At 38.2% G+C, this 27202-nt stretch overlaps 1 protein-coding gene across 4 annotated transcripts in view; it reads left to right on the forward strand.

Annotated features, from left to right (window-relative positions):
• The first annotated feature begins 1418 nt into the window (after positions 1 to 1418).
• Positions 1419 to 27202, forward strand: part of vcla (vinculin a) — a 42688-nt gene continuing 16904 nt past the window's right edge. For 2 of the 4 annotated variants that reach the window (XM_059566259.1, XM_059566260.1), the window contains exons 1-6: positions 1419 to 1777; positions 17284 to 17354; positions 19397 to 19547; positions 21558 to 21666; positions 23079 to 23201; positions 23577 to 23737. In XM_059566259.1, coding sequence (XP_059422242.1) covers positions 1610 to 1777; positions 17284 to 17354; positions 19397 to 19547; positions 21558 to 21666; positions 23079 to 23201; positions 23577 to 23737 — 783 coding nt within the window. In that variant the 5' untranslated portion in view covers positions 1419 to 1609. The remainder of the gene's footprint in view (positions 1778 to 17283; positions 17355 to 19396; positions 19548 to 21557; positions 21667 to 23078; positions 23202 to 23576; positions 23738 to 27202) is intronic. The other 2 variants (XM_059566261.1, XM_059566262.1) reach the window with 1 other exon arrangement.

A 27202-nucleotide genomic window follows, 5' to 3' on the forward strand; every position in this document is an offset into this window, starting at 1 on the left:
ACAAAGTCACGAGGGAGTCTTACTTGCCTAAAGACCTAACCAGTGAATTATGTGTAATTATTATGCTTAAACATTATTTTCCTGGAGATCCTAAACAAATCGTCAGATGTCTAAATGAAGACCTGTCTCTTTTCCAGCAAACTGACTTTTTCATAATGGGAAGTCAGTCACCCTTTAACCAAATGTTTATTCTTGACTCTAAACACATCGTCTAAAGCATTAAGCTAATCCAAACAAGGTCAGTATATTAAGTGTCCAGTGCTTAGCTTCAAATTAAGAACTTCTACAGTGTCTCAACACTTTTTTTCTTTTTTTAATATATATATAAAATATATACACACACACACACACACACACACACACACACACACACACACACACACACACACACACACACACACACACACACACACACACATATATATATATATATATATATATATATATATATATATAACTATTTGCAAGTGGTCACATTTTAAAGCATGAGTACATTGTTTTGTGAATTTATTTATTTATTTATTTATTTAAGAACTAATGCTTCTATTCAGCATGGACACATTCCTTTTATGAAAAGTGACAGTAAATACATTCATAATGTTACAAAAGGTTTATATTTCAAATGCTGTTCTTTTGAACTTTTTATCCTGAAAATAAATGACATTTCACATTTTCCAAAAAATTTTAAGCATCAAAACTATTTTCATTATTGACTATATTAAGCAATGTTTCTTGAGGAGCAAAACAGCATATTAGAATGATTTCTGAAGGATCATGTGACACTAAACCTGGAATAATGAAATTTCAGATTTGCCATCACAGGAATAAATTACATTTTAAAATAAATTTTATTTTTATTTAAAAATTCAGTCTTGGTCAGTATAAGAGAAACTTTTGGACGGTTGTTTCAATACATAGTTTCATTTAAACCTATATTTTAAAATATGCGTTCAGACTATACCAGAATGTCATTTATCAGGCAAGTGAACATCTGTGTTGTTCATGAGCATTATCTTCTAAAACTAATTAATTGTCCACCTATACATTTCATTCAGTCAATGCAGAAATGATCACGTGAAGACATCAACTCAGTATGTACACTGCAGTCTAAGTATAGACATGCTTGTATGGTCTGTCATTGAGTATCATTTACTTGTTGCCATTTCACTAACATCATTACCGATCATTAAGTCAAATGCAATCCACGGAATCCTCACTTTGTCATTCCAGCCTGACGCATTCCCTTTTTGGCCACTGCCTGCATGACGTAGCCATGGAAGCTCTTATCACAGGTAGGGAGGGGCGGAGGAGAATCGAGACAGCGTCAGCGCGCACCAATCAGATGCTCCGCCTGGCGTGAAACCTCGGCGCTGATTGGTTGACGAGCACTGGCTCTTTAAGCCTCGCGCTCACCGGCGCCGTGCTTTGGTTATCCACAAGAAGGCGTCGGTCGTTGAAGAGGCGTTTAGGGATTTCTCTGCATGAGTGGAATAGACTTGGCAATAGACGTTTGGAGCGTGGTGCCCTTGGAAGAAATAACGGGGAAAGCAGAGGACAGAGCGCACTCGTGTCTTTTTCTCACTTGAGTTGAGGATATTGATATTTCAGGATGCCAGTTTTCCACACCAAGACGATAGAGAGTATCCTGGAGCCGGTGGCTCAGCAGATATCCCACTTGGTTATCATGCACGAGGAGGGCGAAGTTGATGGGAAAGCGATCCCAGATCTCACCAGCCCAGTGGCGGCAGTGCAAGCGGCTGTCAGCAACCTCGTGCGGGTGAGAGTCCTTCATCCATTCAGCATCTTCTTGCTCTTTTAGTTTATCTGTTCGTTTATTGTCTTTATCAACGCGCACTTCATTGCGTTAAAACATCTCCCCGTATAAAAAATTACCATGGTAACAACAGTTTCTTCCTAAATACCATAGACACTGCAGTTATTGCTGCTACCTCATAGTAAATATGAGGTCTTCTTCACTTAGTATGAAACTTTGTCATTTTGTTTCTTTTTCATGACAGTGGGTGACTGACACCAAGTTTCCTAAAAAGTGTACTGCTTTGTTTTAGTAACAATAACGCTGGTGTTTAGGTGGAAATTATTTTTAACCGTGGCTTTTTTTGTGTGGAGGGTGAAGGTTCGTGATCTGATCAGGTAAATGTGTTGCAATAGGAATAACAAAAATACCAACAGTCAGTGTAAACTGATCTTACTGGTTTTGGTTTGATAATCACATCTAAAATAAAAATAATTAATAATTCACTTTCTTAGTTTTTAGTTAAAGGTAATAATAGTTGAAGTAAACACATGGTCCTCATGAGTCAGTGAGGAGATGGACTGAAGCAGAGCATGTGTTGGGAAAGTGTTAGGCAGTGTCAGATTTCGGTCATTTTATTTTCTTCTAAAACCGTTCACACACAAACTAAAAGTTCCTACAACTGAAAAGTAGAGATGTAGGAACAAAGTACTACAGTACCTAAATTATTTTTAACCTGACAACCAGTAAAAGCAGAGGGATATGGTAGTTTAAGATAGGCTGTCAACTTTCCAAAATACTGTCATGATTTTAGACGTTCCCTAAATACATTATCCTGTATAGAAGTAGTTACAGAACTGTGAACAAGTGAAATGTTTGGAAGCTGTGCTGCTCATGCTCAATATATATATATATATATATATATATATATATATTTGTGTGTGTGTGTGTGTGTGTGTGTGTGTGATGTTCCTTATCATAAAGATGAAGTGATTGTGGCATAGTGGAGTCTTTAAAGGTGGGCTGTATTCTTCTCTGTACAAGGAGTTCATCTGTTTAGAAAAGTACATTGTTAGTTCCAGGAAACATCAAAAACAGAATCATCCATCCCAGAAATGTCCAAGAGTGTTGTACCATTATTTTTCCAGTGTACCCACAGCAACCGGACAGAACCTTGCTGCCATGTTCTTCTTCCTCTCTGGTCTCAATAAATGAGTCTCTATTTGAAGAAAATTACAACAACAACAATCAGAGTGTTTGTTGCGTATAAAATACATGATTAAATATGTGTTATAGGCCTATATAGAATCATGAATATTGTTTATGAGTTTGATTTTGATGTGATATTTCTGATGTGAAAATGCTGGCATTCTATTCTATTCTATTCTATTCTATTCTATTCTATTCTATTCTATTCTATTCTGTAATGTGTTCTGATTGTTTTAATGCCTTCAGCCTTCTTAAAGGGGTCCTATTATGCTTTTCCACTTTTTGAATTTTAGTCAGTGTGAATGTTTGGGCATAAAAATGATCTTTAAACTTACAAATTTCAAAGTCCACTCCTAAGAGAGATATTTTGTTTATAAAAAAATCCCTTTTCAAGAACTACAACAAACGGCTTGTTTGGACTACAGCTTTTGTTTTCTGGGTTTTGTCATGTTACAAAGCGTCCCATTAGAATATCATTAAAATAATTCCCGCCTATGGGAATTTGAATGTTTGGGGGGTGGGGAGGGGCGAGGTCGTGGTTAGAACGCTTGGTTGAGTTCATCAGACAAGACGACCAAATGCTGTAGCCTCAGGATACATTGAGTGCATGTGTTTTTATATGTGCTTGTATTTCTGAAGGGAACCGACTGTCTTCAGAAAATTTTATGTCATTTTCATTTAAAAGGGTCATATGATACATTTAATTTTTCCTTTCTCATTGGATTGTTACAAGCTTTTGGTGCATGAAGAAGATCTGTAAAGTTGCAAAGACTAAAGAAATATTATTTATCAAATTTAAGACTCTGCCATGCCCCCTAAAATGGCTAATTCGAACACGCCCCACATGTCTATGTAACTATGTTGAAATATTTGTGTAATGCCACCCAAATGTTAACGCAAAGAAAGAAGCCGTGGTTTCAGTAACCGCAGTTAGTGTTGAAGCAGTCATGTCAGGAAGATGCTGTGTGTATCTAGGCAAAAACACTTTATTAGGCCTTCAGAAAGTAGAGTCATTTAGGAATCTTTAAGATTACTTACAGCAGAACTTTAACAGATTTTATGGATGACTGTTTCTTGAACCTAGGAGAGGAGGTCATTCTGACTTCGCTACGACAGTCTGGCGCTTCTGAATCAGCTACTGTAAGTATGTTTTGTTATTAGTTTAGGTATTTGATATTGACTGTTCAAATGCAGAGATTTGTTCGGCCAATCACAATGCACTGGGTCAGTCGCCCAATCAGAGCAGACTGCGCTTGTCGGAAGGAGGGACTTTGTAGAAAACGACGTGTTTAAGAGAGGCGGAGCATAAAGGACCTACAATAATGTATAGTATTTGAAAAATAATGTGTTTTTTGAACATTAAAGCATGTCAACATATTCTGTTACACCAAATACACAAAATAATGATCTTTAAAAAAGCATCATATGACCCCTTTAATCTTGCACGTAATGTCTGATAAAGCAGTGTTTTTTTTGGAGCGGAGCGCTGCTTTGTGTACAGTGGTTACCGGGGAAACCTCCATCTCTACCACTCCAACAGCGCCTCCTGCTGGCAGAGAATTAATTTGCATACATATGCCGCATGGAGCACTGGACTAGAGCTGAAGATCTTTGCCCGAACCCGATGGGACCCGACGGGTTCGGGTTTAATTTATATCATCTTACGCGGGTATGGGCTTGCGCTCCGGTTTGCGAGGTAAACGAGCGTTGTGATGTGATGTGTTTCGATTAGTGCGAGAAAGATGCGAAAATGTATGCTGAGTAGGTGTAACGGAGGCTTGCCTCTGGCGAATACGTTTTGGTTGCACCAGCAACTAAAGCAAAGTCTGAGGTGTGGAAAAGTTTTTACCATGTTTATAATGAGAATAATGAGTGAATAATGACGCACCATCAGTGAGCGCAGGAACGCCCTGAAGCCATCTACAGTGGATTCAATCATTTTCCTCAACAAAACATGTAGGTTTAGCCTAATCTCTGTGTGTAAAAGTTTTTTAAATAACTAAATATTCATTGAGTCTTAAATGCATAATGTGGATAGAGTATATACGCTAATGTTGGCATTATTTGTCACGGTTCGCATGTTTGCTTGCTCATTTTGTGTGTACTGCACTGATCTGATTGCCTATCAGCTCCAGCTGCGCTGACGAGCAATCAGATCAGTCGCAGGTGTGTCTCGTTTATTAGCCCTATATGTAGGGCTGTGTCAGTCAGGTTCAGTGTCAGATCGTTTGGTTTGCTGTCTCTGTTCTGATCTCTGTTCTGTGTAGTTCTGGTCCCGCTCTTGGTTTGCTCTGAGATCCAGCTTATATGTCTGCTTGAACTGTGGTCTGCCTATGTTTGAGGATCGTCCCAGCACATCACATTTCTGGTCTGCCCTGCTTTGAGTCTACACTGCAGCTGTCGTGTTTCCTAGGACCTGCTTGGTGCCCGTTGTCTGCCAGCAATTCTGTTTTGGTCTACTGACTGTTTCATTAAACCTTATTACTACTCGCTACTGGATTCTGTCGTATGATTCCTAACATAACAATCTGACCCCGTTATGGATCCTGCGAGTGTAAACGAACTGAGAGAAGCCCTTCACAATAATAATGCGCGATTTGATCGACAAGACGAACAGATCATGGCTTCTGGTCGAGCAATACAGGCCTTGGTGGTACAGGTATCTGAATTAACCAAGCAGTTGCAACATCTTAGAGTCGAGCCTGCCCACGTGCCCACTGCGCCTAATCTACCACCCGCTGTTCCCACCATGGATCATCCCGCCTACAATCTGGAGCCCTGTCTGCCTCCTCCTGCTGCCTATGCTGGTGAGCCACATCTATGTCGATCATTTTTGACAAAATGCTCTTTGTTTTTTTTTCTCTACAGCACTCATTTCCCACTGAGGAATCTAAAGTGGCTTTTGTTATTACCCTACTATCTGGAAGAGCGAAGCTGTGGGGAACCACTGTTTGGGAGCAGGGACATGACTGTTTAGAGTCTTTCCAGACTTTCAGCACCGAGCTCAAGAAAGTTTTTGATCGGGCAGTTGCAGGCAGGGAAGCAGCCCGAGTGTTGGCAGATTTACGTCAGGACCACAGATCGGTTACTGACTATTCCATTGAATTCCGGACACTAGCTGCAGAGTGTAAGTGGAACAGCGAGGCGCAGTGGGACATGTTTTTGCATGGGTTGGCTGACCGCATCCAAGATGAGATATACACCCTGGAGTTACCTGCAACTTTGGATGGGTTGATTGATCTAGCTATCAGAGTAGACACAAGGTTACAACGTCGAAGTCTTCTGGTACAGCGAGGTCGAGTTCCAGACATGGAGGTCCATCCGGTCTTTCCTTCAGGTGATGCGGTTGGTGACTCGTTCAATCCGGAAACCATGCAGGTGGGCAGAGCTCGTCTCTCCCGGGAGGAGAAGGAGCGCAGAAGAGCGCAAGGACTGTGCCTATACCGCAGAGATGGGGGTCACTTTGCGTCTAAGTGCCCGGTAAAAGCCAACACCCGTCAGTAGAACGGAGGTTACTGATGGGTGGCATATCCTGGGATGAATCCTCTCGTGAAGCGACACTCCTTCCAGTAAGACTGCAGTGGGCCTCCTCTTATCATCGATGTGAGGCTCTGGTGGACTCCGGTGCTGAGGGGAGTTTTATGGACCGTGACCTGGCACTTTCGTCTGGGAGTACCTATAATTCCCGTCACTCACCCAATCCCAGTTAACGCACTGTGTGGACAACTCCTGTCATCGGTCACCCACTCCACCGGACCGGTGAGTCTGATCACGTCGGGTAACCACGTTGAGGAGATTCACTTTCTCCTCATTGACTCCGCATTGACTCCTGTGGTGTTAGGACACCCCTGGCTCACACTGCACAACCCTCACATAAACTGGCGTCAGAACTCTGTCATGTCTTGGAGTGAGAACTGTCATGCATCTTGTTTGGTGTCTGCGTGTTCTTCTGTGTCTTGTTCTGTGTTGCAGGATGAGCAGGCGGATCTGTCTAACGTGCCCGGGGAGTACCTCGACCTGAAGGAAGTGTTCAGTAAGTCCCGAGCTGCTTCTCTTCCTCCGCACCGTCCTTATGACTGTGCTATAGCCTTATTGCCAGGTACGTCTCCGCCTAAGGGCAGATTATACTCTCTTTCCACTCCATGGCCATGGAGAATGGGCTTTTTGTCAAGGTGGAGAAATGCGCTTTTCATGCTCCGTCTGTTCCTTTTTTAGGATATATCGTGTCGTCTGAGGGGGTGCGCATGGATCCCGACAAGATTCAGGAAGTGGTTAATTGGCCAACTCCAGATTCCCACAAGGCCCTGCAGAGGTTTCTGGGCTTTGCCAATTTTTACCAGCGTTTTTTCGCAACTATAGCCAACTAGCCGTGCCTCTGACAGCCTTGACCTCCACCATGATGACTTTCAGGTGGTCTAGTGCATTGGTTCCCAACCTGGGGTCCGCGCCCCCCTCAGGGGTGCACCAGAGTTCACAGGGGGGGCGCGGGAGTGGATATGCTTTGAGGTGAATAAAGATGCATAAAATGTTCTACTAATAATTTTATATAAAAATATCAAAGTTTTAAAAAAAATCATATGCTAATAATGCCGATTTCAATTACAATTTCGTTATTTCAAATGTAGGCACGTTGCGCGTGGCAAGCGCGCTCATAATGTAAGAGATGCCGGCGCGACCACAACAGTGCCCAACATCAAATGGCAAACATAATCCAAGCGGAACGAAACTGCTCGTTATTGTGAGGTTGACGGACCGTTTATCAGTTTGGACCAGTGCAGCGTGAGCCGATCGTTATCATGCGACGCTGTTACTACACAGCGCTAATAAGAGATCCAGTAAAGAAAGCATTTGAATTTGTCACAGAAGTAATAACATCGCTGCGAGATCTAGAGAGAAACATTCACATTTCTCCGTTATTAACGGATCAAACAGCGCGTGGAAACCAGGAAGAAACATTGTGCCGTGAATGAACTAGCCAGTGTCCAGATCTGCAACATTCACCATGGATTTACTGTAGTAACACTAACTGCAACCATGAAAGTTTGTCAGGAATAGTAGGCTATAATGCCTTCAAGTAACATTACGTGGGTTTTATTTTGACATTATGAATACAATTGCTGCCCTCAAATGTTAATCTGAAATAAAATAATCCTTGGTTTATAACTACTACAATATTAAATTTTCTCCAGGAAGCTGTTTTGTTTTATATGCTCATAAGAAGAATCAATTATAGCTCCAGAACTACTCAAAGTAAAAAATATCACACTTTATTATGTTAGTTTTAATATAAAAAAAAGAAATCAGGGAAATTTCTCTGGCATTTCTTTCTTTTTGCTGTATCAAAAACGTACTGAACCGTACCGTGACACAAGTGTATCGTATCGAACCGAACCGTGAATTTTGTGAACCGTTCCACCCCTTTAATTTTGCGATTTTATTTTTTTTCCCAGCACTAATATATATATATATATATATATATATTAGTGCTGGGAAAAAAATAATCGCAAAATTAATGCATAATATATGTGTGTGAACCGTTTTAATCATTTTGTATATAAATACAAGCATTTGCATGTATTCATTTAAAATTTTTTGCATGTATATACATTTATACATAATTTATATTATATATAAATATAAATAATTTATATATAAATAAAAATATTAAATATATACATGCATATGTGTGTATTTATATATACAAAATAATTATACACCGTACACACACATATATTATGCAAACACAAACTTTTATTTTGGATGCGATTTAATTTTTTATATATGGGGGGGGGGGGTCACGGATTGTTAAATATGTACATGGGGGGGCCCCAAGGAAAAAGGTTGGGAACCACTGGTCTAGTGCAGCTGATGTTGCATCCTCTAAACTCAAGAACTGCTTTGTTTCAGCCCCCATTCTTGTTGCTCCTGATTCCTCTTGTCAGCTTGTGGTGGAGGTCGACGCGTCAGAGGTGGGGGTAGGTGCGGTTCTCTCCCAGCGCTCCTCTGTGGATGGCAAGGTTCATTCGCTTATTATTCTCATCGTTTGTCTTCCGCTGAACGTAATTACGACATTGATAATAGAGAGTTGTTGGCAGTCAAGTAAGCCTTTGGAGGAGTGGCGTCATTGGTTGGAGGGTTCGGGGGTACCTTTCATTGTTTGGACCGACCACAAGAACCTTGAATACATCAGGTCCTCCAAACGACTTAACTCTAGGCAGGCTCGGTGGGCACTTTTTTTCGGTCGGTTTGATTTTTCCATTTACTATCGTCCAGGTTTCAAGAACATCAAACCTGATGCATTTTGACCAATCTGAACGCCTGGTTTCTCCCCAGTCCATCGTTCCACATAATTGTGTGGTTTCAATGTTGACCTGGAAGATCAAGTCGAAGGTCCGCATGGCCTTAGATGGGGTAGTGCCTCCGCCCGGATGTCCACCGGGTCGTTTATTTGTGCCAGAGAAATTGAGGTCCAACGTCATTCGGTGGGGTCATTGTTCCAAGCTGGCGTGTCATCCAGGAGTCAATCGTGCCATTTTTCTCATTAAACAACGGTTCTGGTGGCAAACTATGGCTCGTGACACTCATCGTTTTGTATTGGCCTGCTCGGTCTGTGCCAGTTGTAAGTCTTCCACTCACCTTCCTGCTGGGCTCCTTCAACCGTTGTCAGTTCCTTCGAGGATCGAGACCCTGGTCACATATTGCGCTAGATTTCGTTGCAGGTCTCCCTGTCTCACAGGGTAACACAGTGGTTTTAACTGTGGTGGACAGGTTCTCGAAGGCTGCGCATTTTATCCCTCTGCCCAAATTACCATCAGCCAGAGAGACAGCAGTTGCTGTCATAGAACATGTGTTTCGTATCCATGGCCTCCCGACAGACGTGGTCTCTGACAGGGGTCCCCAGTTTATATCCAAATTTTGGAGAGAGTTTTGTCGATTGCTGGGGGCGAATGTCAGTCTTTCTTCTGGGTTTCATCCCCAGAGTAACGGTCAGACGAAGCGGGCCAACCAAGATTTGGAACGAGGGTTGCGATGTTTAGCATCACAGAAACCGTCCTCTTGGAGTCATCTTATCTCATTGGTTGAGTATGCGCATAACTCATTACCAGTGTCGTCCACGGGCCTTTCTCCATTTGAGTGTAGTTTAGGGTACCAGCCACCAATTTTTTCTAGTCTGGCATCTAAAGTCGCGGTCCCCTCGCAGGTTTGCTTGCTCATTTTGTGTGTACTGCACTGATCTGATTGCCTATCAGCGCCAGCTGCGCTGACGAGCAATCAGATCAGTCGCAGGTGTGTCTCGTTTATTAGCCCTATATGTAGGGCTGTGTCAGTCAGGTTCAGTGTCAGATCGTTTGGTTTGCTGTCTCTGTTCTGATCTCTGTTCTGTGTAGTTCTGGTCCCGCTCATGGTTTGCTCTGAGATCCAGCTTATATGTCTGCTTGAACTGTAGTCTGCCTATGTTTGAGGATCGTCGCCGCACATCACATTTCTGGTCTGCCCTGCTTGGAGTCTACACTGCAGCTGTCGTGTTTCCTAGGACCTGCTTGGTGCCCGTTGTCTGCCAGCAATTCTGTTTTGATCTACTGACTGTTTCATTAAACCTTATTACTACTCGCTACTGGATTCTGTCGTATGACTCCTGACATTATTCTTTTATTAAATGTCAGCTGCTAGTAAGCAAATCAGGCGGAGCCTTTATCTTAATTTCGTTATTACCAAATACCCATCTTAATTTAAAATTTATCTTAATTTAATTTGTTTAAAAAGCACTCGTTTTTATTGGTGCGTTGGTCTATTTATAGGCTAGATGAGCCTATGCATATTTCGAATGCTGAGATGTTAAGATGTGACAGAGGACCGATTTTATTTCTTTATTCCAACTTCCAAGTGGTCTAGTCTACGTTAGTTATAAATAAATTGTTAAAACATTTATAAATTACTCATTCTTGTCAAAAGGAAAAAGAGCGTGTGTGTGCGCACATTTGAATAATGTTTGGCTGTAAACGGGTTCGGGCTTTTTAAAAGCTGTCAATCAAAATGTACTTGTCTTATATGGTTTAACTCAAGCTGGGCCTGTGCTGTGAGGTCAGAGGTGCTGTCAAGTATTAGGCTATTTCTTCTTGTTTATTTGTAACAAGATAATTTACTCCCAGGTGTCATTTAAGTAGTGTAAAAAAATTCCTCCTATTGTATGTGAGTAAGTCACAAATAGGGAGTGAGCATTTTGTGCGGGGAATAAATAGGTATGTTAGCCTGGGAAGTAACACGGCCTCACGGTGCATGGCTGGAGGGGTGTTTCATGCGCAGGGAAAGTGACTCCCTGCTGGCTTGAGGAAGTCTAAGGTGTCAGCGTCTTAGCTGGAGACACACCCCATTCCCCCCTCATACGGCACCTGTTACTGCTGAAGTGGCCAGCACATCAGCCAAGCCTCGAAATCAAGGCTGAGTGAAGAGGTTTTATATCTCTTCTTACTCTAAAGACCGGTCTGTATCTTGGAGACTGTTATATGTTTAGATTATCAACATTCTCTTGGTCACTGTGGGATTGTGGAAAGAGATTCGATTATATACATATTAGTTAACTAATGCTTATAACCACCCTATCATTGTTACAAATAAGGAATTTAATGTGTAATTGTTTATTGTAATGTTGACTCTCACTACTTCATGCTTCCACAGAATATTAGATATGGCCTAATAGATGCAATCCAAAACCATATTTGAAATTAGTCTGTAACTTGAATTGATAAATGATAATTGCTGTGTGTGGAAGGGCTGGAATGAAGCCAGTGAGAAGTAGCAAACTAGATCTGCCTGGATTCATATGGAGTTCTTTTATCTCTATCTCTCTGGATGCTTTTTCTGGATCTTAACGGAGAAGACAGCAGGGGTCTGGCATGGAGGGGAGTCTCAATCTCTCTCTCTGTCTGTCTGTCTTTTAAGCCAAGTCTATCACAGTGTTTTGGAAGAGAGCCACTGGCATACCATCCATATGCCATATGCATTTGTAAATGTGTGCCGTTTATGTCATCCATGGCTAAGCTCTTAGATTCCCTTTGGAGTCAGCAGTAGTGCAGAGCTACAGTATACGTAAACTGTTGCTGTTGTTTTAACATCACATTCAACAGCAAAATTCAGTGATTAAAGACATGACCTATTAACCCAAAGCCGGACTTTAGTACATTAGTGAAATGCCACTTGCATGGAAAACTCCCTTAGTGATAAAATGAATGTGTGAGAGGAGCTGATGCCCTTTGAAATGTGTTAAACTGCAGATAATCCTAGTCATTCATACAGATCTATCACAATGTCATAGTAAGTCCCACACTGATGACACAAGCATAAACTTGTTTGCAGTTTGCTTCCCCCAGCTCCCATAATCCCTCAAGTACTTTAAACAGGAATATTCTTTTTAAAGCAAGTCTCCATTGTGACTTCTTCACAAAATATATAAATCCAGCCTGCCCATGACTATAGGGAATGTATTTTGAGTGGCTTGAATGTTTGCATTATAATGCTTCAGTCTGATTTCTGTGAATCACAATATAGATGAGAATCTGCACAGCTTTTTTTATGAGGACTGAGATGATTCTAACTGTGACAGTGAACATATCCAATCTTTTTAAATTTGTATCTGCTTGAAATTAATTTAGTGTTACTTATAAATTTCTCAAAATGTACCCCTAACAAAATTAAGGAAAGAAAGGAATTCTAAAAAAATCCCTGTGTAAGTTTTTCTGAAGTGGATGACTTGACTGATCTCAATATCAACCACTGTAGAATATAACATTTGAAATATAAATAATACTCAAAAGTTTGGGGTTGGTCAGTTTCTTTAATTATTATAATTTTTTTGTGTTTGAAAGAAGTCTCTTATGCTTACTAAAGCTGCGTATATTTGTTGTAAAATACAGTAAAAACTAATATTGTGAAATAATATAACAATGTAAAATCATTGTTTTCTATTTTAATATATTTAGAAAATGATTCAAAATAGAAATCTTGCAATATTATAAATGAATTTTACCTAAATAATATCCTAATTTGCTGCTTATTAATAGTTAGTAAGGTAGTTGTTAAGTTTAGGTATTGGTTAGAATTAGGGATTTAGAACATGGTCATGCAGAGTATGTGTTTTATGGGTACCAATAAACAGCCAATATATTAATAACAGGTATGCTAATAAGCAACTAGTTAATAGTGAGAATTGGTCCATAAAGTGTAACTTGGGCTTGTACTTAATGTAATCGTCTACAGTGCACAAGTCCTTCAAGTCTGGCTTCCTCAGTCCTGTTTGCTGAAATGATCTGAATTGTCTTTAATGATATCTGACAGTGTCCTGATAGAGAGGAGCCGGAGCAGCTGCTGACCTGGGCTACTCTCTCAACACCCATTATCACAGCACTAATGCACCTGAGATCAAACAGCCTTTTAGTGAAGCTACAACTGCTATAAGCACTCTGCATTAATTATGCATCAAAAGTACACAATCAATGAACTGATGCCTTTTGAGTCTGTCTTTCTGTTACCCATATGCTTTGTTTGACACCACGAAAATTGCCAAATGTGTGTTTGAGGGCCCTTTTATAAAGTCAGACCTTTTATGGATCTGCTGGTGTGCGTGCAGAGTTTCCCTTTAAAGGAGTCGTGAGTCTTTACGGAGGTTGTGGGAATCAATGAGAGATACTTCAAGAGTTCAAGCGTAAACAGTCAACAGATGACCGAGTGCTGTGACAGAACAGGAGCCTTGTTATATAAACAGCCATCATGGAGAGAGAATGCAGTCGCACCCGCTCTGCTTTCGGCTGAGGGAGAGGCATCTTACTGCAGGTGCCGTCACATTCTTACTGTGTGTATGTGTCTAATACAACCCTCACACACAAGTGAACTTTAGAGGAATGAGAATCATGTCAGATGTCAAATATCAGCTCCGTTTTTATGAGCCAGGCATAAATAAACATGCCATCTCTTGTTGTAATTACATTATTGAGCAGGTGGATTTTGTGCTGCCCTGTTGCTACCACAAGCCACTACGCTGTAAAAGAAAAGTGCAATTAAAATTATAATAAAAAATGTATTGGTGGTGAAATAGAATGCTGCAGCAAATGTTTAGGCAGTGACAGGATACTGAGTCACCCAGACAAAGACAAACCATCAGGATAAAGGCCTGTACACAACAAGAACGAAAACTAAAATGATAACTATAGTGATGACTATGTTAGCGTCCATATCAACAGCTGTTATGGAGTTATGGTCTGTCAATATAACAGCAGTACATGCTTAAAAAGTGGATTTTGATTGGCTATCATCTTTCCTAGCATTCACTTAATGGAAAAAAAAATCACTCTGAAAGTGATTCCTATGATATATCTCCTCTGTGCCATTATCATAATAATTATCGTATGGACTTTCTTGTTTTTTATTAAAACTTTATAGTTATTGTTCTTCTATGTATCATTAGCATAATTCAGATCACCCAAAAACAATAATATTTACTTTTTTATGTTTTATATATATTTGTATATTTTTTTTTTAAATAAATACTTTTACAATAATACCTTTAAATGTTACATAAAATGGCTTAATGTACATAAATGACAATATATAAATAATTAATTAATTTAAATAAGATGTGATGTTTCACACAGAGATATCTGGAAGTGTTATTAATTATGATGTTTATCATATCGTCCCATCAAATGTAATATAATTTTTCACCCTATGCACAAGGCATCTTATAATTATTAGACATTATTGACAAAGTAGTCAAATCAGTGCTACACGATGAGAGAACTGAGAAAAATGACTGGTGTAAAAAGGTAGGAAATCTTCAACACCCATAATGCACTGGGCTCGATCAGGCTAACCGTGAGTAAGGATACAAAAATTTTGAAGTACATTCTAGTTTTCTCAAAGTCCCTGTCAAAAGATGATGATCAGATGATGTAAAACCATTTATTTACTGACAAATAAACTGGAATATCTTTCTGCAGATAACACACACACACACAAAAAAATGCACATTGTACATTTATTTGTACTACATGTACATTTACATTTATTCATTTAGCTGACGCTTTTATCCAAAGCGACTTACAATTGCTATATATATATGTCAGAGGTCACACGCCTCTGGAGCAACTAGGGGTTAAGTGTCTTGCTCAGGGACAAATTGGTGTCTCACAGTGGATTCGAACCCGGGTCTCTCACATGTAACAATAAAAACCTGGTTGAAAATCAGTGAACATACTGTTTAATCAAAAATCCATTTCCCTTATCTGAGTTTAGATAAGGAAGCAATAGGATACTTAATTGTTCTAAATATGTATTTTGCGGCCTTGTCATTTTGGTTGCTTTTAGGTTTTTGTAAACCCCTGACTAATTTGTTAGTGGGCTCTTATTTACCACCATTACTTCTTGCCCCTCAGATGGCCTTATAGACCAGGACACTGAGCTAAGAATAACTGTGTGGAATGTGTTTGAAGGTCCAGTATCTCAAGAGAAGCATGAGGTGGAGGCCCCTCTGAAAAGAGCCTTTCAGTATATCAGGTGCCAGTAGACGCTAATAGGCCTCAAGAGTCAGTGAAAATAATAAATGCAAGTGTTCAACCCCCTGACCACAAGACATTTTGACCGTTGAATTTTCTTCTGGAAGGGTACATCATGTTTAACCAAAACTGCAATGAAGGATTTTTCATTCTGTTGAATACATTTACCAAACAGGCTGTGCAGCATTCATCACAGCGTGCATAGGGCTGATGTTTGTGACTAGCTGCTGTGTGTGCATATGTGATCTCTGTTCTGACTTTAGCCCAGCAGTTAACCCAGTTAGCCTTATTTATGAGTCCCCTTCACCCAATCAGGACTCTGTAAAAGAGCACACTGCACTACAAAAGCACCATCCTCCATATACAACTGCATGATTTGCGCATTCCAGTGCGATCAATGGTCCTTAGCAGGTCATCTGCTGTGAATCAAGGCACTCTATTATTTACTACTTGCATCTGTCTGACTATTTTCACCCATTCAATCAAATAAAAGCTCTCTCTCTCTATATATATTTTTTTCAAATGTCAACTCATGAAAAGCTTGATTGGAGCTGAAAAATCTTCTTCAAATAGATGGAGTATAGAAAAATGAATGTGTCTGCCTCGGTGTAATTACATCATTGGAAAAAAGAGCAGGCGGGAAGTGGCAATGTGCCGTGTGGAGATAACAAACATCACTGTTACGCTGCTACAGTATCTCTGCATTAGAGGACTCTAAAGAAGGACACTAATGTCATTCCTGATGTCCAGTGAAAAAGCAAATAGACCATCTGAATGGGAGCATGTGTGTCTGGTCTGATATCTTGTCACTTCAGGATTATGGTTTAAAAATCAAACAATATGAGGGGCATTTTTTTTGCACAGACACTGAAAATATTTAGATTATAGGTTGATAGGGTTAGACAATTATAGCTAAAAAATATCTATTTTTGTGTGATGCAAAAAAATCAGTGACCCAGAGACGGTTTTGAATCAATGAGACTGACAGATTAAACTGATTTGTAGAAATTGATTAAATAAATACATAATTGAATCTGAAGAATTAAATAACATGGTATACCATTGAACAATGAACATTAAATAAAAATCATAGCAAAATTATTAAATCAATGCAAGGCCAGTACAGGTTTTTCTAGAATTATTATCATTAGATTCATTAAATATAATAAGATCATTAGATTTTAGTTTTGTTTTTATTTATTTATTTATTTTTGTTTTAAGTTTTGTTTTTCATTTTATTTAGATTAGTTTGTTTTTTCATTTAATTTAGTTTAGTTTTTTGTTTTATTTCCATTTAATTTAGCTTAGCTTTGTTTTTGTTTTTCTCTTTTTATTGTTCTGTTTTGGTTTTTTGTTGTTGTTTGTTTTGCTTTTCATTTATCTTTTTTGTTTTGTTTTGTTTTGGTTTTAGTTTTTTGTTTTTGTTTTGCATCTTCCTTTTCATTCTGGAAATAATCAATAACTGGGTGTGGCAATGGCAGATGAGCAGCATGGGCTGTTTCAGATTGGACAGTTGAAAATATTGGGAGCATCCCAGACAGCGAGTAGTAGATCAGCCCCAGGGCTCATCCAAGAGACACAGGCCCTTATTGTGTCCAGACACTCAGAGTGACCCCGTTCACAAGAAGTGTCAATCTGGTCTGCCTAAGGGCTGAAGCTTTTCCCTATGAGTGTGTATAACCGTTTTGAGTGGAGGCTGGTGTCCGAAAAATAGAAATGTATTTAATGATCTCAATATGCATCTTGTAAACAAGCTTGTTTTACATGTGTTCTCAGGTGGGGAAAGAGACGGTACAGACCACAGAAGACAAGATTATGAAGAGAGACATGCCTCCGGCCTTCATTAAGTAAGACCTGTCTTCCTGTCTCTCTCCAGGCACCCTTCATGTGAACATACATCAGTTCTAATCATGCTGAACACATATACGCTCATTGCACAGGATTAACAAACCTGTGCCTTTACTTTGTCAAGAGAAGTTTAAAGTCATGATACTTTATACAGGAGTGTCCAAACATCTAAAGGTTCTTGCTCTTCTGATTTTAGATACCTGTAAAGCCTGGTGTCAGAGTTTGAGGTCTTTGATGTATTAATCTTGAAGAAAGCTTGAAATAATGTACACTGAGATGGAGGTTAAATAAGGTCTTGCAGGACATATTCCTTTGGTACGAGTCATCCCCTCACTGCTGAAGCTTGTGGGGGCATTTTCCACTGAGCTTACGATGCATTATTGATAAGACTATGCAAAAACTATATGACTACTCTCCCTAGTGTCTCCCCGGCTGTGTGAAGTCTCACTTTCTCAGATGCTCAAAGTCAGAAAGTCACAGAGAACACAAAGGAGCTTGTTCCTTTGTTCCTCAAATCTTAAAGGGAAAAATTTTGTGTATTTGTATATAAAATGTATTTTATGAAATACAAAAATGTAATACATCAAGAGAGAGAAAGAGAGATTTCTCATAAAACATTTAAATTATTAGGTAACCATTTACTTAAAGCGTTTATGTATAATGCATAATAAGATTAATTTTAATGCATTAATTATGCCTTGTAATGCACCTTATAATGCATTGTACAATTTCATTAATAATTGTAACCACTGTTAATACATTATAACACTTATCATTTCATTTTTACATTATGCATTTTAAATTCGGTTATAATTATAATATAATTATGGCAAGACATAATGAATTATAATGCACATTTTAAATAATTATAATGCATTTTACCCTTTAATAACCCTTTATAATAAATTATACAGGCTTTAAGTAAAGTATAACCAATTATTAAATTAAATTATTTTTTGTAAATAATATACAAATAATATATATATAGAGAACGAGAGAGATAGATTTGTAAGACCTCATGCACATGTAGCGGTGTATGAAGCATCCTCAGAGCAGCAGTGCAGTTGACAGGTCCTTATGGACCCTGCACAGCTTCTCCTGGCTCACTAATCGAGCTCCTGAGGGGAATCATTTTTCAGAAGATGGTACAAATGTGAAATACATGACAAACCAGAATGATAAACTGTGATATGGTCATTCATACTAAGCAAGTTCAAATTTAGTCGGAGAAACAGATGGAGGCTAAATTTAGAAGAAATGTTTACAGTTATTAGTGGTGTTTGCTAAGACATAATCCATTAGTTTTATTGCTCATAGTTAATTATAATGAGGTTTTAGCAGTGCTGTGTATCAAGTAAAGGTGTGCTATTACCTTACAAAGCGATTAGATTTGATCGGGCTTGGCGAATGATAAAGTGTGGGTATATGTATCTGTTTGAAATGGCTGGGCAGGTGGGCTCAAATGTGTGTCTTTAGCTGACACATTTGGCATCACAAACACAAGTTGGCACAGGGCTCATCAATCAGCACACATGTGGTTGGTGACAGGAAATGTGAACCTCTCTCTATATAGACTGTGTTGTAAGCGCTGACACCCGGGTGGTGCCTCAGGGAGGTGCCTGCGTAAGTCTGGGTCTCCACCGCAGAATAACGATGAAGAGAGGCCTCCTCCAGAACACGTCATCATCCCGCTCTCCCGTGGGCCGCAGGGCGACTGGGACGTGCTTTCATTTCTATTAATATAGTGTTATTGAGTCTGGGAGAAGATTTTACACTGCTTGCAGGAAAGTTGTTAACTGATCTCATTTCTGGGAATTGAACTTGATTTGGGATTTAGTGGGCCGCCGATTTAATTGCAATGAAATCAATTAGTAATGTCACCTCCCATTTGAGTCAAATGCATAGTTTTTCTTTATGCACTGAATATTGCATTGATTTAGTATTGAGCATAGTGCAAGGCAAGCCATTATAGATTTATACAGTATGACTTATAGATTTGTTTTAGGATATTCATATCAGTTTTGTTTGTTTTGTTTTTCAGGGTGGAGAATGCCTGTGCAAAGCTGGTGGAAGCAGCTCAGATGCTGAGGACAGACCCGTACTCTGTCCCGGCCCGTGATTATCTCATCGATGGCTCGCGGGGCATTCTCTCAGGCACTTCAGACCTGCTTCTGACCTTTGACGAGGCAGAGGTACGAATGGAAATGAAGGCTATCTTGGATGATGATTCAAGGCTGATGATTAATTTTCATAAAAAGTAATTGAGATAAATGATTAGCCTAAACTTAATACACATACACTGCCATTCAAAAGAAGCTCAGTATTTCAAAAAGAAGCATTGAGTTGAGCAAAAGTTACAGTAAAAAAAAAAAAAAAAATTTATTACAAAAAAAATTTGTGTTTCCCCCAAAAATATTAACCACCACAACTGTTAATAATAATAATAATAATACAAAAATGCTTTTGTGTAGCAAATCAGCATATTAGAATGATTTCTGACAGATCATGGGACAGTTAAGCCTGGAGTAATTGCTAATGAAAATTCAGCTTGGCCATTGCAGGAAAAATTAAATTTTAGAATATATTAAAAAAGAAAATAGTTTTTTTTAAATGCGAGCATAAGAGATTTCTTTGAAATCATTAAAAAAATCTTGCTGACCCCAAACATTTGAACAATATTGTACACCTGCAGAAGTCATTTACTGGGATTAAACTTGGAATCATACAATTAAATATATTTTCTTGGTTTTGTGAACAAATAATGTACAGTGGAAGAATGACATACGTCTTTTATCCATTATTCTCTTTGGTAAAACTCTCTTTACACTTGACTGTTTCATGGTGTTTTTAATATTCACTTTAAAATGTGTGATTTGTTTATTTCTCATTTGGCAATATTTCAGATGCTTGGCTATTAATGTGAACCTGGCAGTCGACAGTAACAAATAATATGTTCTCCTCCAAAGGCCTGCTTTGTGAAACTGACAAGCTTAACAACTTTTTTTTTTTTTTTTGGTGTATGTGTACATTGATGAGATCAGATATCACACATTTTCACATCTCCAAACAGGGTTTTGACTGAAAGCAAGATTGTTATCTTAACCAGGAGTGATTTATGTACTGTTGATTATTTGACAGTTGGATGTGAATATTGCATGCATGATTTACTTGTTTAACCTCATTAGACACGTGAAAGATTCTGTGAAAAATATGCATATCATTTTTTTTTTATCTAATCTTGAAATAAAGCAAATTGAATCTAATCTAATCTTTCTGATGAATAATAATCAGCTCAGGGAAAATCCTGAATTTAAATTCTTTTGATCATCTGTACAAAAAAGGCTTTTCTTCTGGCCTAACAACATTAAACACACCGTCCCTTATTATGCACTGTACCTTGCGGTCTTAATGTGCCGTGCTCCACATATCCAGCCTCCCCTGTGTGCTGCCGTGTGGGCGCAGCATAATGGAGCTCACACGGAGCACATGATCTGAGTGAGCCGCTTCGCACACAGCAGGTCTTCTATCAGTGCAAGTTACTTTTGAAGTTTCTGCTTCTTCGGGTCACAAGATTTCTCATCACAAGACAAGATCTGAACCCAGCAGCACAGTGTAAATGGGCTTGATATATGTATTCAAAACCAAAAATGCTCCCTAAAACCAGTGAGAGCATATGCAGATTTAGTGCCAGCGACTGCTGTACTATTATATAATGACCAAAAAACCCTATTCTAACATCTATTATAGAAACATTTCCAAGAGAGCACAGATTGTTGTGTGTATGTACATACTGGCGAGATATTAGATCATCGGTTTGTGGTGAAAGCTAACTTTGAGCTCTATTAATAGTGCTGCTATCATCTTTCTCAAGGAGCTGTGTTGTTCACAGGGCACTGAGTAAGCATGATGTTACGGTACTATATCTTGTGGGTTTTGCTGTTTGTGGCAGAGACCTGAAGAATAAAACATTAGTCCTATGGGATCCCTGTAAGGATCCCTGCTTGAATGGTAGAGCATGGGACTGGCAACGTAAAGGTCATGGGTTTGATTCCCAGGAAATATTTGCACTGAAATAAAAATGTGTAGCTTGAGTGCACCATAAATTGCTTTGGATAAAAGAATTTATGCCAAAATGCATAAATGTCAATGTGTCTAAATGTGTCTTTTTCTTTTGCATCATTTGTATTTTGTGTCTTTCTAAGGTGCGTAAAATTATCCGGGTGTGTAAAGGCATTCTGGAGTACCTGACCGTTGCTGAGGTTGTGGAAACCATGGAGGATTTGATCACTTACACTAAAAACCTGGGACCAGGTACTTTATATATCCTGTTACTTCCTTTTGAAGAGGTTTCATTTCATTTTGATTTGAATTTCTGAATTTAAAGTTGACGCTGTTGACATATGGCTCATGCAGGTGACTTTTTGCATGAATGGAATTCATTGTTATTCTGGTTGAATTATTATTTTCAGATGCTTTTGTTACTTTTTTCGTTACTTTGAATGATCTATGACCATGAAAAAAATATTATTTGTTATATCTTCAGTTCAGTTACACTTTATTGTTGGAATTTCTTCCAAAATTGGTCTTGCATCTCAATTCAATTCAATCTCACATCAATTCACATCAATAGACTTACATCAGTTTAAACAAACAAACAATAAACACACCTTAAAACAAAAACCAACCATACATTATACAGCCAGAGTGCATTAATATAGTAGCTCTTTTGATTTTACAGAACCCAGAGGCCTACTTAGACCCCCAATTATGATTTATTAATTTTAGAGACTGATAAACAAAAGATTTACGTGTTCTGTTCAGACTGGTATATGCAACTCTAAGCCTTCTATTTGTTTCCCATTGATATATGATTTTTTATGATTTGACAATATTTGGCCAAGATAAACTTATTTGAAAATCTGAAAAACTTTGAAGTTGTCCAAATTAATTCTTAGCAATGTATATTACTAATCAAAAATGTAATTTTGATATATTAACAGTAGGAAATTTACAAAATATCTTCATGGAACATGATCTTTACTTAATGTTCTAATGATTTTTAGCATTAAAGGAAAATCTATAATTTTGACCCATACAATGTTTTTTTTGGCTATTGATAAAAATATACCCCAGTGACTTAAGACTGGTTTTGTGGTCCAGGGTCACATATAAAACGTGAAAATATCTTCTCAAATATCTTCTAACTATTTTTATTAGGTAGTAGGTTGTTCTTGAAGCAAGAATTTCTATTTATGTGAGGCATTTTCAGTTGATCAGGCTATTTTCCTCATTTTTTGATATTTTACTTTATGTACGGTATGGCATGAGCTATTTAAATTTTTTATTCAGGAATGTACATTATGAAAAAAAAATCATGATTTTACGAAAAATATGAAGCAGCACAGCTGTTTTCTACATTGACGATAGTAATAAATGGCTGCTGAAAATTCAGCTTTGTCATCACAGGAATAAATTACATGAAAGAAAATTAAGTTATTTTAATTTTAAAATAATAATTCACAATATAATTTTATTTTTATCAAATAAATGAGCATAAACTTGGTGAGCATAAACTTTTTTCAAAGACATAAAAATCTTGCCACCCCAAACTTTTAAATGGTAGTGTATATTTTTAGATTTTATTACTGGATAAACAAGTATCCACTTTTAAAAACAATTTTTGACCTCTACATAGTCACTGTATTGATGTATGAATTTGTTAGGCATGACAAAAATGGCAAAGATGATTGATGAGCGGCAACAGGAGCTGACACACCAGGAGCACCGTGTGATGCTGGTCACCTCCATGAACACAGTGAAGGAACTGCTGCCCGTGCTTATATCAGGTAAGAGGCCAGCGAAGTGCTGTGTGTTCGTGTGTGTGCAGCCTGCGGTCTCTGTGTGCCAGCTCGTTGATATGGCAACACTGATAATTGGAGCCATTTAACCGCCTTGCGGGGAGAAATAGATTTTTCCCTTCATCCAGTTGGCTTTCTGCTGTTGGCTCAGCAATAAATAGCCAGGTTGATGGCAGCTCATCTGCACACTCAGAAAGGCTTTTAATGTTGATGTTTGCAAATATGTCTACTCATATGGTGATAATTAGTTGCCTAATTTTTGGACAGATCAAATATAAACCACACTCTGATCTTGATTTGTACAGCAGTTTTAGATGGCCTGTGAAATGAAGGACTAACACAATTGTTTTTGACACCCATCAGCCATTAAAATCTTTGTGACAACCAAGTGCACTAAGAGTCACGGGGTGGAGGAGGCCTTGAAGAACAGAAACTACACGTTCGAGAAGATGAGCGCCGAAATCAATGAGATAATCAGGGTGCTGCAACTCACTTCATGGGACGAGGATGCCTGGGCCAACAAAGTATGTTTATGTTGAAACACAAATACACGCCTTCTACAGCTCCACCTTTAATGGTTACACTAAGTTATGTCAGCTTCAATGGGTCAAGCAAGTTAAGTGAGCAATTTTCAATTAAATATGTTTCTAAACTGTGAACATGACAGTGGGAGCGGTAGAGAGAAGTAAAAATCCTGTTCATGGTCCCCATAGAAAAAAGACTTTTAAGGGTACTGTGTCAAGCTTTCAGTGTAATAAAAAAATATATATATGTTTGAATATATATGAATATATGTAACTTCAAAACAGTCACTGCTGCGCTCTATTGAGACCCTTTGGTGTATCTTTGTTTTTCTTCCTGAATGAATGTGACACTCCCATCCTGCTAATGTAATAATCGGTTCCATTTCCAGCACTGTTCACAGTCAGGCTCAGAATTCACTGACTAGGACACAAAAACACAGGCCTAGTAACCAGCAAAGGTGGAAAACATCACCATATACTGTACACATGGCATCAGTGTTTAAACAGAAGATGAATGATCTGCCTTTCAATATTTCATGAAGCCTGCTGAATCATTTGATCCCTCGCTGACTGATGACACCCTTCGCTTGCTTAGCATGCATATTAAATAATCCCATAAGAAATCACTCTACTCTCAAGATCAGTTTCCTGAGCTTTCATTTACTTTGCTGTCACCTCTGATTTTCTGTTTGCCCTGATATAACTCTGTAAACATGCCTCTTTCTTTTTGCTCTCTTTCTTTTCTGTGTTCTTCCTATAGAAGGTAAGCTCCCCTCTCTCCCGCTTTGTAATGCAACAAACTGCATGCCGGATCATTGTGTTGCTAACTGTATGTGTGTGTTAGTATATTCATTCTTGTTTTGATTGAAGACTTTTCTCTTAGCCTGGCTTGTCATTTTATATGCTGTATATAAGGGGTGCTGTATTTCAGAAACCCAGGACCAAAACAATACAATAAATTGCAATTAGAGAGGTTGTTTTCGGATGTGCCATCACTCACTCTCCTCGTCCATATTTACTCCAGTCTCACATCATCCCTCATTTAGACACTCCGTCTCACAGTTAATCACTAATGTCTGTGTCAGGATGTGACAACTTTTTTACGCTTGGTGTCTGTCTCATGGCTCCCGCTTTACACATTTCCTTTACCCGAATGCTGTCTTAACAAGATTAACTGGCCTCTTAGGGTAACATAAATAATTATTTTTGTTTATTCTCCTTGAGAAGAATTTAAATATACTAATTTGCATGTACTAAAAATGTACCTAGTTTTAGAGTATAGCATATGATTAAAGCTCAAAGCCACAAAACTATGATTTTTACGTGAGTCTTTAAACTTCCTTTTAAAGAGAATACACATATATCAGAGATATATATATGGAAAGGATTTATGTATAACCTTTTAGCTAATCAAGTAATTGTTTTGGCACAATAAAAGAGTTCTGGCACATTTTCAATCTTTTGAATGGAAGTAGCATACATGTAGTATTGGACCCTCTTGTTTTTGTCTTTAGACAAAATTGAATTGAAACTCCCTTCTCACTCTGTGCCCCCTTGTGCCTTATGACTGACAACATGAAAGATGGATTGACATAGTTATTGCTCTTCAGCTCCTTCATACACACAGCACAAAGTCCATTTGTGGGGAATGATTAATGGAAGACAAGCCAATGCGTTTCCAGATTCATTTATCGTTTCACTCAAAACTGTAATCAGAAAATTACTTTGACTTGTTTCCTTATCAAGTCATATAAGGTGTTGCATTTATTTTGAAATGCATGAATAACAATTTCAAAGCATTTGTCTGCCAATAACGTAAGTACAGTTGGCCCAAATCTTTCTTGATTTTATTTACTCTGATAGCCAAAGGGAGACAGATGCTGAAAAATGTTAAAGCTTTCCAGTGTCCTACTCTTGAAGAGTAAGTGCATCATTGTCAGTCGTCATTCTGCCTTCATATTGTAATTCTCCACAGCAGGTGCTTGTGATATCTGTCATGAGATCAGGCATATTCAAGCAGAAATTGTTCAAACAGGTCGTCTGACTCCATTATGAAATATTAATCAGGTTTAGACACCCTGCTCTGTTTCTGAACTACAACAGCATGCGAATTAGAAAAAATTCTATACACTAACGTTCAAAGTTTGGGGTTGTTTATTTAAGTCTTTATAAGTAGTCTATTTTTGAACATTACATTTATTCCAGTGATTGGAAAACTGAATTTTAAGCAGTCTTCAATGTGTCACATGATCCTTCAGAAATCATTGTAATATGCTGATTTGGTGCTTATGAAACTTTTTAAATTATTTTCAGTGTTGCAAACAGTTTTGCTGATTAATATTTGTGTGGAAACTGCAAAAACGTCTTTCAGGATTCTTTTATTAATAGAAAGTTTAAAAGAACAGCATTTATTTGAATGATAAATAATCTGTAATCTTGTAAACGTCTTTACTGTCACTTTTGATCAGTTCAATGCATTCTTCCTAAATAAAAGTAAAAAGTATAAAAGAAAAATCTTACTGACCCCAAACATTTGAACTGTATATACATGGAAAACTATTTACTACATTGAATGTTTTGAGTTTTTTTTTTTTATCATATGTGAAGTAAACAGAACAATAAAAACCTGAACAAATGCATATAACATTTTTCCTGGCTTGCAAATGCAACCCAGCCCTAATGCACACGAATAGGAAATGACTCATCAACTTACAAATAATGTGATTTGTCTCGCTGGATGCTGAAAGGTTGGCTGGAAAGCAATAGCAGGCAGAGGAAATGGATTGGGCGGATAATTTGTTTTAGCTTAGAGAAGACTCATCGCTTATACTAGTGCTTCAGGTTTGCTTCAGGATAACCACAAACTATATTTAAGCTTTTTGATATGGATTTATGAAAGTGGGTTGACATGAATTTAGCTGTATTTTTTAGAGCCATTTTAACATACAGTATTTTAGCGGTGAGATGAAGTGCAATAGGGAGCAGGCGCAGGTGTGAAGGGTTAATTTCCTGCCCGTCTCCCTCTCCTGATTGGATCTGACTGCTGCTTCAGCTGCCAGAGTGTCTCCTGCTGGAAATACCACAAGCAAAATCAAAAACTCAATTGGAAGTCTTTTTAAAGGTCCATTATTGTCTTGTCTTGCTGAATCAAAGACAACAAAGCAAAACTAGATCTGGACATTTTCAGATCAGCATCTGAGTGCTGCCACTCTGAGATACTGAAGCACTGCAATGTGTTTCTGATATATTAACATGAGCCCTCAAAACCTTGCCACGAGTCAAAAGATGCAAATATGGCTGAAGTACACTGCCCAAAAATGAGAAATAGAAAAATTTTCTCTCAAAATAATTGTTAAATTTCACCAACAATTAAAAAGAAATGCAGGTAACCAGTATTATTTTAGTATTATTGAGATATACTCTTATTATTTTTATTCATATTTGAAACCAGTTTTTAATGTTATA

The sequence above is a fragment of the Carassius carassius genome, chromosome 14 (assembly GCF_963082965.1).
Source record: "Carassius carassius chromosome 14, fCarCar2.1, whole genome shotgun sequence".
NCBI classification, from domain to species: domain Eukaryota; kingdom Metazoa; phylum Chordata; class Actinopteri; order Cypriniformes; family Cyprinidae; genus Carassius; species Carassius carassius.